General features: G+C 46.4%; 1 protein-coding gene across 3 annotated transcripts in view; it reads left to right on the top strand.

Moving 5' to 3' along the window:
* IL6ST (interleukin 6 cytokine family signal transducer) overlaps positions 1–9,669 on the top strand; it is a 36,186-nt gene extending 26,517 nt beyond the window's left edge. Inside the window, exons 12-16 of one of the 3 annotated variants that reach the window (XM_072359821.1) lie at positions 154–300; positions 1,162–1,302; positions 2,508–2,604; positions 3,147–3,228; positions 4,011–9,669. In XM_072359821.1, the coding sequence (XP_072215922.1) occupies positions 154–300; positions 1,162–1,302; positions 2,508–2,604; positions 3,147–3,228; positions 4,011–4,736 (1,193 nt within the window). In that variant the 3' untranslated portion in view covers positions 4,737–9,669. The remainder of the gene's footprint in view (positions 1–153; positions 301–1,161; positions 1,303–2,507; positions 2,605–3,146; positions 3,229–4,010) is intronic. The other 2 variants (XM_072359822.1, XM_072359823.1) reach the window with 2 other exon arrangements.
* Positions 9,670–12,716: the final 3,047 nt, after the last annotated feature.

The following is a 12,716-nucleotide window of genomic DNA, read 5'->3' as shown; positions in this document are numbered from 1 at the left end:
TGTCTTAAAATAATGCTTTGTAGATAAGTTAGTCCAGCTATTCTACTGAAGTTTTTATGAAATAGCAATCCAGTTCTCATTAATGCACTACTTTTATGGATGGAAGGATCTGCAGTAGAAACTAACGTTCATCTCGTTCATCTACCATTACAGGTCCTTCAAAAGGACCAACTGTTCAGACAAAGAAAGTAGGAAAAGCTGAAGCTGTTTTGACATGGAACCATCTCACAGTAGATGAGCAAAATGGATTCATCAGAAGTTACACAATATTGTACAAAACTGTCGATGGAAATGAAACAGGTAACAGAAGGAAGACATGCTTTGTGGTGTTGAAGTGCTCAATCTGTTGTTTCCTTCCTAATGCATGTTCCTAGAAAATGAGAAACATACTCACGTGTGTTTGACAGTCTTATTCTGATGATATAAAGCTGATGTTAGAGGTACAGCTCTCCCATGCAGTGAACAGAAAAAAGTTAGCAATAAAGAATTAAGCACGTGCAGTCTGTGTATGAGTGGGTACTGAGTTTGGTTTCTGAAAGCTGATTGGCAGTTACTGTACTCCCATTTGTCTATCTAAATACAGAACAAGGAGGTTGTGTAACAAGATGGGCACAAACTGTAACACAGGAGGTTCCTGCCAACCTCAGCGGTTCTGAGGCTGTCAAGATGAAGCTAGGCCATTCAGTCTGTGAAGGAATATTTATTTAATTGATTATTTATTTAAAGCTGCATTTTGGCTTCATAGTCTGTATGAGCTCCAGACACAGACAGGGAGATTACGTTGTAGAAAGGTGTTTTGCTTTATTTTGTTTTCGAGATCTACATAAGAAGGGCAGTTTACTTATGCTTCTAGTTATCCACATAGCTTTTTCTAGCTAGCTATGTATTCTGCGTATTAGAGCCCTTTAAGCTTCAGTTTTACTTTGAGTTTGCTTTCTGAAATGAATTGTCACAAAGAAGGAATAAATTCAAATGTGCACAGAAGCAAATTAACCTCAGCACTCACTGTACACGTTGGTAATCTTTCTGTGACGGTTGTGTTTTCCATGCAACTGCACATTCTGCAGAAGCTTCCTCTTAAGATGTAGTGTCTTAATGCTTTTGTGTTTATGGAGATCTAACAAACCATACTGAAAACTAGTATATTTTTCTTCTCTTCAGCCGTGTCAGTGGATCCATCCAAGACAGAGTATACGCTCTCTTCTCTAACCAGTGACACACTGTATACTGTGCGGATGATGGCATACACAGATGAAGGAGGCAGGAGTGGTCCTGATTTTACTTTTACCACACAGAAGTTTGGTAAGGAAGAATGGGAAAAAATCCACAGAAGTAGGAATCGATGTTGCAGTAGTATAGAGGGCTCAGTTTCTGATCTGACAGGAGAAGAAGGTGATTTAGAAAAGAAAGAAAGAAAGGCATTTCAGTTATTCATTCTCACAAAGTGCAAGAAACTGTCCAACATTCAAACACAAAAGTATCTTTGACCTTCTTTTATTATTTGAATTCATTCACGATTCCTTTGGGCAGTTCCTTCTGCATGTTTTCTGAATTTTTCTTATGTGGCAAACATGCTGGTTTGAGATGTGCTTCTTGTGAGTGGCCCACTTGTGTGAGTAAACAGGATTTTCTCAGTGTCCCTGTGTTGTTATCTGATATTGGATGGCTCCTGTTCTGGTCTTAAAGACAGTGTCTAGAGGCTTGGTTTTAATCTGAAAGTAGATTGCCTTCATTTTCCCGGCTGTTGTTCTGCGAAGCTGCAGGGTTGGGCTGGGAATCTCGACCTGCTAATGTGGATGCCTGTCAGCATATGCCATTCTTTACCACCCTTATTCAGTTCCACAGTCCTATTTTAATAGCTATTAGTTTGTTACACTTCTCTGCAGAAATTCACTGTGAAGAGTTAAATTTATAAGTGCAGCTTCCTGTTTATAAGGGTAAAAGCAGCAACATTAAGTTTTCGTTCGGGATAGTGCTGCTCTTCCCTAAGCATTTTGTAGGGTTTACTTATAAAATATATACGTCATTTGGGAAGGGATACATGCCAACAGTGCAGATTTAAGTGTTTGTAGGTAAAGGATGTTTTGATGTACAGAATAAACTGATAGATGGCTTACATTAATTACTTGGTCATGATACTGATATGGCAATTGGTGGGTCACTGAAATTGGACCACAGATGTATTCACTTAGAAATTGTATCTACCTACATTGTAAAAATTATTTGTAGCATTACAGCCTCTGGAGCAGTCTGTGGCTTTTATTGATGCAAGGCATTAGACTGAACTGAGCTTTTCATAAGTTTACCAACAGACTTTTTTTCATAGAGGGAAAAGGTTCTTCTGAAGCTGAATCTTAAGGCTATGCTGTGTGTTTGGTTTCGTATGTCCCTGCCTGTGAGGAACTGTGTGCTGCTGCTGAGTTCCTTTTATACCAAAAAGGGCTGTAAATGCTTTTCTTTGTGTTTTGGGTTTTTTTTTTTGTGATTGTTTGTTTGTTTGTTTTCAGGAAGGGGAGAAATTGAAGCCATAGTTGTACCTGTGTGTCTGGCATTCCTGTTGATTGTACTCCTTGGAGTTTTGTTTTGCTTCAACAAACGTGACTTGTAAGTGTAAATGTTTTATAAGTCGTCAGATGGGACTAGAATGAAGTCTTTAATTTCATAAAGCACAGAATATTTGGTTTAACTATATTCAAGCTATTTAGTCTTAGCAAATGTTAAGTTTACTCAGTTCTTATTTAGTATTTAGTGGGATGTATTGTGTCCTATTCCAGCTGTTTTTACCTCAGAGTTCTTCCCTGTGGCTTTAGCTGAGAGCTGAAGTGTTTTCCCCAGCAAAGAGCATCTCTTACGTGTCCCCAGTCAACTAACTTTTCTTTCAGGTTTAGAAGGAAAACTTCTTGCCCTTCTCATTCTGATATCCCTGCTGCTTCTAAAATCAATTCTTAATGGACTGTATTTGGAAAGCCTGTCTCGGAACATGTCCAAACTTTGTTTGTACTTGTAATATTCATAGTTAGCTCAGAGTAACAGAAGTGTATGTTTATACCAACACAGGTAATATTTTCTACCTAAATATTTGTTCTGTGGAATCCACATAGGAATTTAAAAGTGCATCTTTTAATATTGTTTTTAATTTTCTGCAGAATTAAAAAGCATATCTGGCCTAACGTCCCTGATCCATCCAAGAGTAACATTGCTCAGTGGTCCCCTCAAGTTCCAGCCAAGGTAATACTCATTTTTCTGCATCCTTAATTTTCCTAATTCATAAGGTCTCAACTAACCAGAGAGAGTCTTCTTCCTTCTAAAATACACAGAGTTCAGGGTTTGAAATAAGACTGGATGTAAGTTTCACAACATCATTATATTATATGGCTAGAAAACTTAATTGTCAAATAGATTTAGTGTTAGAAATGTATGATCCTTAGCTCAAGTTCACAGCATAGAGCTTGAGTTCACTATTTCAAAGGGCCAAACCCCGATTACTATACACTTTATGGGAAAAAAAGTTCTAATTAAACCATTCATGATTCTTAAAACTTTGTACAGTTAAGTGTGAAAGAGGGAGATCTAAAGTATGGATGGTAAGTGTGGCATTAAAATCTGTGCCCCATGTTGGATGGATGACAAAAAATTCTGTTCAGTAAACTGTGGCTAACATCTTAGGTTCAGATGTTGAACATGCTTTTGAGAGTATGTGTGCATGGCCTCTGTGTAGAATGTTCTGTACTGCGTAGTGAATGGTTTTCTGTTCTTCAGAACCATTAAAAATCAGAGCAAAGCTTGCACATCCAGTTGCAGTTCTTAGAGTACTTTTGGGATTATGAATATAAAGCTACATCTTTCATTTTGTAGCAGATAGTTGGAGGGTATTGCCACACTCAATGAGGAGGCAAAATGTATGAAGAATATTGGACTTACTACACAAAAAGAAATAAGTTATTTAATATTTTGCTTGTTTTCAACTTAAATAACCTTCCTCTTAGGCAACATCCTTCTCTTTCTTTCAGCACAACTTTAGTTCTAAAGATCAGATGTACCCTGAAGGCAGTTTTACAGATGTGAGCGTCGTAGAAATAGAAGCTGATGACAAGAAGTCTTTTTCAGAACAAGATCTAAAACCTTTTGATTTGCTCAAAAAGGAAAAAAGTACTTCAGAAGGGCACAGCAGTGGTATTGGAGGATCCTCGTGCATGTCTTCTCCTAGGCAAAGTGTCTCTGATAGTGATGAAGGTGAAACTACACAAAACACCTCCAGCACTGTGCAGTATTCAACTGTAGTACTTAATGGCTACAGAGATCAAACACCTGTACAAGTCTTTTCAAGGTCTGAATCTACTCAGCCTCTGCTAGATTCAGAAGAGAGATTAGAGGATCATGCTGGAGGGAGTGACAGTATGACTCAAAGGCAGCATTATTTCAGACAAAATTGTGGTCAGGAGGAAACCAAGACAGACAGGCCATTCTTTGAAAGAGCGAAGCAGATTATTTCTGCTAATGAGGAGGATCTCGCTGGGTTTGCACAACTGCAGATCTCAGGTCAGAGTCCACAGCCTCTAGGCTTTGAGCTGGAAGAAAATACCCAGGAAGCTGCTCTGCCAGATGTTTTACAGACAAGTACTGAAGGACAAACTGTGAGGCCTGAAACAGTGGAGGGAAACGAACCATCAGTTGATGAAATGCCAAAGAGTTACCTCCCGCAGACTGTGAGACAAGGGGGTTATGTGCCTCAGTGAGAGAAGAGACTGGCTGTATTAGGCCTTCATTAGTGCCTGTTCACATTTTTTTTTCCTGTGTTCCTGATAAATTAAGCTAGGTATTTTTATCTGAATGCAGATAGAAATATTGGGATTAGAAGAATAATTTGACAAAGAACAATAAGGACTATGTTTCCGTGGAAAATCTGCAGTCCAGACCTACTGGAGACTTACTTTTATGCACTACATGAAATCATATTTGTCTGAAAAGCTGAACAAGCCTATGTGCTACCTTGCTTTTTGTCTTGTCGTATCAGATTTACACGATTGAAAACAGCAAGTTTCAACTAATCACTTTGGCCAACAGACCTCCGAGAAGAAAATACTTTGATTTGTGACAGTGTACAAGCCTAAAAAGCCAGCTTTGGTTGCTTGGAGCATCTTTGTGCAAAAACGAGACTGAAGTTCAGTATTCTACAGCATAAAGATACCGTACAAACACTTCAATAGCTTGACCAACCTTCTGAATTTTGACTTGGCCCAGTGTCACAGTTTCAGACTTACCAAACTCAGTATGCAAATCATGCATCCCCATTTAAAACCTACATAGAAGTTGTGATGGTGTGCAGGTAAAATGCTATGATTTCTTGACTCGAGTGCTACTATAGTCACTGATACTCTCTCTATATTTAGATATGCTTGCACATGAAGTATATAATAATTTGGCCTAAAAGTGTGCCTTGCTACTGGATGCACAGCAGTTCAGTCTTTGTGTTTTAGTGTTAAATCCATATGAAAACACAGATGAGGAATTAGTCAAAGATTTTTGATCCCCAGTCGCTTTCTGGTCATACTGCATCTCTCCGGTCACGTTAATTGCCTTTGTATTACATGTGCCCCTTTGGCAGTGCACTACTTGAGGGGTAGATAACGGGCTGACGGATTTCACTGTCCTTATAACTGCCCAGGAGATGGGGAATAGGATCTTCTTCCTGACTGACTATGAAGATTAATACTACAGGACTTGCTTGAAACAGACCACAGCAAAAACCAAAGCGCTCAAGTCACTGAAGTGCTCAGGGAAAAAGAAAAGCAACTGCCCTGAAATTGACAGTTACTGACAACAGGAATCTCTTATCCAGCATAAGCCACAGATAATATTTGTGGCTGCTAACATTCCTCACGTCTCAGTTCAGCCCTGTTCAGATGGTCTGTGTTTTATTAAAGGTACATACAATTGCATTAATATAACCCTCTTCCCTAATGATGACATTTTATGACACTCGTGGAGATGTTTTTCTTAACTTAGTCTAGTCAGCTTTTCTAACTTGACACTAATAACCTTCATTCAAAACACTACGTGCTGTTCTGTGAGAATGAAATGAGAGTTTTAATTCTCCTTCAGCAATAGGGGGACCTCCAGAACCTTCCAGTGCTGTGATGCTCCTGTCCTGCAGAGCAGTTGCTAAAGGCCTTCCACAGGTGGAAGCATGATGTGATGTTCATCTCTTACACTTTTGTTTCGAAGCAGCTCAGTGCTGGGGTGAATTCAGAGTATTGCTGTTTGGACTCCTCAAAACGGAGTTCTTAAGCTGCAGTAGCATTGTATGCAATATTCTGCAGTTCCTTTCTGCTTACAGTATTTTTCATGTCGGGGCACTTTTTTTCCAATGTGATGTTGCAGGTTACTGTAACTGTACTTCAGAACAGACCACCTTCCTTCCTGCCGCCTCAGCACATTCAGCCTCCGCCTGCAGAGCGCAAGGCATAATGAAAGCTGTGCAGTCACGAGGAAGACGTGTCTGGTTTTGCAAAGGCTGAAGGAGCGCTCTGCTGTCAGAACAGATTCCTCTTGGAAAGCAGCAGCAGCGAGTTTGTGCAGGGATAGGTGTGTCTACTTAATCAAACTTCATAGTGGCTGTGGATACCGAGAGTGAAAGGGAAAGTCAGTGTGCGTGCTAACTCGAACTGCCCTACAGCCACATGCTGTCTAATTCACCCTCTGCTGACCTCTGAAATGTTTTGGGCTGCGATTTTTATGGCCACGGTCTGGCTGCTTGGCTTGAACATTGCTTTAACGAATGTTGCTTTAAACATGCTATCTTCCATCTGTGATCCAGCAGTACTAACTTTTGGTAGCATATGCTGTATCTGAGAGACCACTTCAGCTGTTCCTAAAGTTATTATTCTCTTTCTGTCATGTAGAGGGAAAGCATTTCATTCTCAGTTGCTGTTAGCCATGAACCATTTCCAAAGTAAGTTAAACCTTGAAGTGATTCCCTCTTTTCGGGGGGCAGTGCTAACGAGAGCTCTAGTCTGTCACGTCTGGACTCCTACTTCATTGTTGTCTATGGGTCTGTGGTAATGAACGCACACAGCTGGACCGGAGGGCATCCTGACATGGGTTCTGCATGGCAGATTTACTTTCTGTCTTTCTGTCTGATGCATGCATCTAGGGATAAAATAGTGGAGATGAAGCAGGAGGTGCTTGTGGGTGAACAGCCTACGGAAGCCACAGAAAGCCAGAGTAAGAGGTTTGCTCACAGCTCCATAAAGCTCTGTGCCAGAGTGCTGTGCTGTGCAGTCTGTGGGTTTAACTTGGTTTTGCATTTAGTTTGCATTACAGCAACAGGGTTGTATCTGAGAGTTACACACAGGTTTTAGAGCGTATGTCATGCATTTTAGCAAGCCACCGAAATTCTCTGAATTTGGCCTGAATGTGAGAACTAAAGGAAAAGCTTTTATTTTTTATGTTTTTTTCCAATAGCTGTGGTGCACTTTACAAAATAAAGGCATTATTAAAATAAAATTACACGTTACTATTGACACTTTAGTGCCCATCTTGATTTCCCAGACGGGAATTTGTCAAGTAGGGATGTGATAAAAGGTGAGGAAAGCATCCTGCTTGTCTTCAGCAGGTAGGGGCAGTGAATAAGGACTTGTTTCTCCTGTATTATCACACTTGGAGCTGCTTTCAGGCACAGACTAACCAAACTCCTCCTCTGCGTGCAAGAAAAGTGCTTGTTATTTCTGTAGTGATGTTCAGTGTGCTCTGCTAGAACAGGCGGTTGGTGGGGTTGATGCTGTGGCTGTGTTGGCTTGTTTCCATGGCACTTGGCATGGGAATATCTTCTGTTGCAGTGAAAAAGGCTGTGTTTGTGCTTACTGTTGTAAGCTAAACTACCTGCTAAGCCTCGGGCTAACAGGGCAAAGGACAGCAGAGCAGAAACGTTCTTAAGTTAGTTTAGGACTGTCTGTGGTAGGCTGATCGGTCTGACAGCAGCCCAGCAAAGTGATAACTTATCCAGATGTGCAGAAACTTTGGCCACGTCCCTTTGGCTGCCCCTTGCTCACAAAGGCTGCTCTGGTTCTCAGCTTAGGATCTGACCATAAATTGTGAGCACCACCAGCTGGCTGAAACCTACATGAGCACACTGAGGGAGTGTGGGAGTCGTGCTGCTTTAACTTAGGTAACATATCAATTAACGCCAGGTCTTAAATACCCTGAGACCCACTTCAGTATATGCTGCTATCCTATCGACTTCAATAGGATCTAGAACTCCAGAGCAACCCAGAACTGGTGTAGTCAGCCCCTCCAAGATGTGTACGCATTCAGTTGTGCTTTATATGCATTAAAAGGGACTAAACAGACTGGTTTGTCTTCTGTGAGATGGTTGTTGTGATTGAGACTAATTGCTATTTAGGTACATTCCTTGAAGTGCATTAAAAAGCTCCACTGATGGCTGGATCCTAAAACTTCCCCATCAACGCTGATCTCTTGGCTAGGATGGATACATACAGGCATTTTGTATTCCCGTAGCTGCTGTCAATGATGTTATTTGGAAGCAGTTTATGGTAGCAGAAGTACCGCATCGCCTGCGGTGGAGCAGCCCATTGGTGACCACCGCCCTCCGTACTGCAGGGAGCCCGGAGCAGCGGTCTGGAGAAGGGCAGGATCACCCACCCTGGGCTGATGGTCAACTCCTGTTTCTCTTCCCTAAAAGTGAAAGGATGAGTTAAGATGAAGCTCGAACGCATACACCTGCTTTCTCTGTCGTTCCCTTCATAGCACTTGTGCAATCTGAGCCATTCATAAGGCACAGCAGTGCTGACTCTATGCGCAAGGATGCACATCAAGGCCACGGACTTGTTGCAGACTACTCTAATGACTACGGCCAGAGCGTGGCGGGGCAGGAACGAATAACTGACAGCGTGCAGCGCGGGGCAGGGGTGTGCATGCAGAGACAGCCTGGAGGTGGACGCAGGCAGTGCCGACGTGGGTGCGCTGCAGGAGCACACAGTGCTGATAGATGAGAAACGAGTGGACGGCTGCATTGTGGCTTCCTCCTGCCCTGACCTGCACCGACTGCACTGCGCCTCTGGAACTGCCAGCTGTGGGACCGCGCACAGCAGCCGCTCTTACAGCAAAGCACATTCGTTCGTGGATCCGCTTGGCCCACCGCGGCCTTGTAACAGACTGGACTCTGGTGTCACGCGGCCGTGGGCGCTCTGCTCAGCACCTGCTTTCTGTGGGGCAGAGTGGATGAGGGTGAACATGGCTGTGTCGCCACGTCCATCTCGGTAAGCGTAGTTGTAAGACATGGGGATATTTAACAAGGAAAGTGCCTTGATGCTGAACTGAACTTAGTGAATGTAATGTTAAATAGATTTTATTATGTACCACATGGGGTTACGGCTGCCTGAGCTACTGCTGATGTGTAACCGCTGCCGGCTTTAAGTGCATGCTGTGGCAGCCAGCTGAGCTGTGGGCGCTGCGAGCACTGTCTATACAGAAGTGTTTTCCACAGCACTACGCGACCTTACTTCTTTTGCAAGCTGCATGTTTATTGTCATAGAGACTCTGCTTTCTACAATTTACTTTTTACTGTAACGTCGGAATGTCTTTGTTACCCAGCTGAGCCTGAACGTTGCATTTGTCTACTATGTCATATTAAAAAAAGGACAAAATTCCAAGCTGTGTGTCGCAGCGGCTGTCGGCGCTGCGGGGCGTTCTCTCTCTCCCCGTTCCGTTCTCTCTCTCCCCGTTCCGTTCTCTCTCCCTATTCTCTCGCTCCGGGCGCGGTGCGCTCGGCGGCCGCAGGGCAGCGCTTCGCGTTGTCCGCACCGGGCGGTTCGGGTTCCTTCGTACAAGGGTCGAGCGTCCGAGCGGCCTCCGCGGAACGAGGCGCGGAGCCAGGAACGCCCCGCGGCAGCACGGAAGCGCCGGGCGGGACGGCCAGAAGCGCGCAGGGCCGGGCGCCCGCCCCCGAGCAGCGCCGCCGGGCGGGGGCAGCAGCGCGACGTGCCGCGAGCCGGGACGGCCCTCGGCCGCGTCCCGCTCCGCCTTTGGTTTCGCTTACGGGCGCGCGTTCTTTTCAGGAGGGCTCAGCCGCCGCTCCGCCATCCCTACGTCCCTCCCACCGCACCGGCAGCGGCCGCGTATCCGTCTCCACGTCCCGGCCGCGTTCCGACCGGCGGTAAAGCGCCGCCGCTGAATCTCCGCTCACGCCGCCCGCGCACGGGAATTGCCGGCCTCAGCGCCGCCCGCCGTCCGTGCGCTGCGGAAACAGACGCGCTCCCGCGGTCCGGATGCAGCTTTTTCCCCGGCGCCGAGTCGGAGCGCGGCAGGAAGGCGCGGCCCCACATCCACTCACGCACCGTCTCCGCCCGGCCCCGCCCCGATCGCTCCCCCCGTCCCAACCCGCTGACCTCGGTCCCGAGGGCACGGCAATGGCACCATGCGTCACCCGGCAGCCGCCGCCTCCGCCGTGCGCTCCGTTGCCTGGAAGAACCTCGCGCTCCGCCGCGGGGGCGGGAGGACCCGGCCCGGATACGGGGCGCGGTGCGGCGGTTTCACGGCCCTGGCCGGGCCTGCAGGACGCTGCCGCTCTGTGGAGAAACGCGGCGCTTCCGGACCGCGGGAGGTGGACGCTCGTGTATGGAACACGCCGGCCGGCATCGTCACCTTGTCACTGCCGTTGGGATCCGAGAAGTCACGGCAGACAGGTGAGGTCCGTCGTGAGTGGAAACGCGGACACGGCACGGCCGGTTTTAAGAATCACGGAATCGTAGGAGTCGCGCAGTTGGGAAAGACCTGAAAGATCACCGAGTCCAACCACAGCCTGACCGCACTGCCCCGGCTCACAGCCCTGCGCTAAATCCTGTCCCCGAGCACCACATCCGAACGGCTTTAAACACATCCAGGGATGGTGACTCGGCCTCCTCCCTGGGGAGCCTATTCCAGTGCTTAACAGCCCTTTCTGTAAAGAGGTTTCCTGATATCCAGCCTAAACCTCCCCTGGTGCAACTTGAGGCCATTTCTCTTCATCCTGCCACCTGTAACCAGTGAGTAGTGACCAACCCCACTCTCACTGTAAGCACCTTTCAGGTATCTGGAGGGAGCAGTCAGGTCTCTCCTCAGCCTCCTTTTCCCCAGACTAAACAGCCCCAGTTCCTTCAGTCTCTCCTCATAGGGCATATTCTCCAGGCCCTTCACAAGCCTTGTTGCCCTTCTCTGCACCTGTTCCAGCACCTCCATGTCCTTTCTGTACTGAGGTGCCAAAAACTGAACACGTAAGAGAAGACCCAGAGAACTACCAGCCTATCAGCCCCAGTTCTGTGCCAGGGAAGATCATGGACGCTACGCTAAGGCAAATGGAAGGCAGGGAGGTGATGGAGGAAAACCAGCATGGCTCCTCCAAGGGCAGGTCCCACCAGACCAACTGACTTTCAGTAATGACACCACTGTGTCAACGGACAGGTGCCACCGATGTCACCTGTCAGGACTTCAGTAAGAGCTTTGATGTGGCACCCTGAAACATCCTCCTCTCCAGACTGGAGAGATGATTTGTTGGGTGGCCTGTTTGATGGACAAAGAACTGGCTGCAGGATCAAGTCCAGAGAGTGGTAGTCAATGGCTCCATATCAGGATGGAGATCAGTGACAAGTTCTGTTCCCCAGGGGTCAGTGCTGGGGCCAATACTCTTTAATATCTGCATCAGTGACACTGACAGTGGGGCTGAGTGCAGCCTTAGCAAGTCTGCTGGTGACACAGTAACCTTGGTGCAGCTGACACACCAGAGGGACGGTGTACCATCCAGATGGACCTAGACAGGCTTGAGTGGTGGGCACAGGTGAACCTCATGAAGTTCAGCAAATCCAAATGCAAGTCTTGCACATGAGTCCAGGCAACATCCATTACCAATACAAACCAGGGGATGAAAGGATTGAGTGCAGCCCTACTGAAAGGGACCTGTGGGTACTGGTGAATGGCTGGCTGGACATGAGTCAGCAATGTGCCCTCGCAGCCCAGAAAGCCAACTGTATTCTGGGCTGCATCAAAAGCAGCGTGGCCAGCAGGCCTCACCTGGAGTACCGCATCCAGATGCAGTCCTCAGTACCGGAGAGGCACAGACCTGCTGCAGTGTGTCCACAGGAGGGCCACAAGAATGATCCAAGGGAAGGAACAACTCCCCCATGAAGACAGGCTGAGAGAGCTGCGGCTGTTCAGCCTGGGGAAAAGAAGGCTCTGTGGAGACCTGAGAGCAGCCCCTCAGTATCTGAGGGGGGCTGTAAGAAAGAATGGGACAGACCCTTTAGTAGGGCCTGTGGCGGCAGGACGAGGGGAAATGGTCTCAAGCTAAAAGGGGGGAGATTTAGACTGGATATAAGGAAGACGTTGTTTACAGTAAGAGTGGTGGGGCACTGGAACGGGTTGCCCAGAGAAGCAGCAGACGCCCAGTCCTTGGGGACATTCAAGGCCAAGCTGAAAGAGGGCTCTGAACACCATGATGTAGCTGTAGGTGTCTGTTCATTACAGGGGAGTTGGAGGAGATCACCTTTAAAGGTCCCCTTCCAACTCTGTGGTTACAGATTCTGCAATTCTGTGATTACACAGCTGGGAAAAATACAGGCCAACTTCTCTCTTTGAAGGCAGTGCAGGGTCAGGCTCTGTTACAGCACAACATGTGGAGTCATTTAAATACAAACATCAACATAGAAACGCCCAAAGTAAACAAA

Source organism: Excalfactoria chinensis, chromosome Z, assembly GCF_039878825.1.
Source record: "Excalfactoria chinensis isolate bCotChi1 chromosome Z, bCotChi1.hap2, whole genome shotgun sequence".
Lineage (NCBI taxonomy): Eukaryota > Metazoa > Chordata > Aves > Galliformes > Phasianidae > Excalfactoria > Excalfactoria chinensis.
This window is presented reverse-complemented; position numbering and strand designations above follow the sequence as displayed.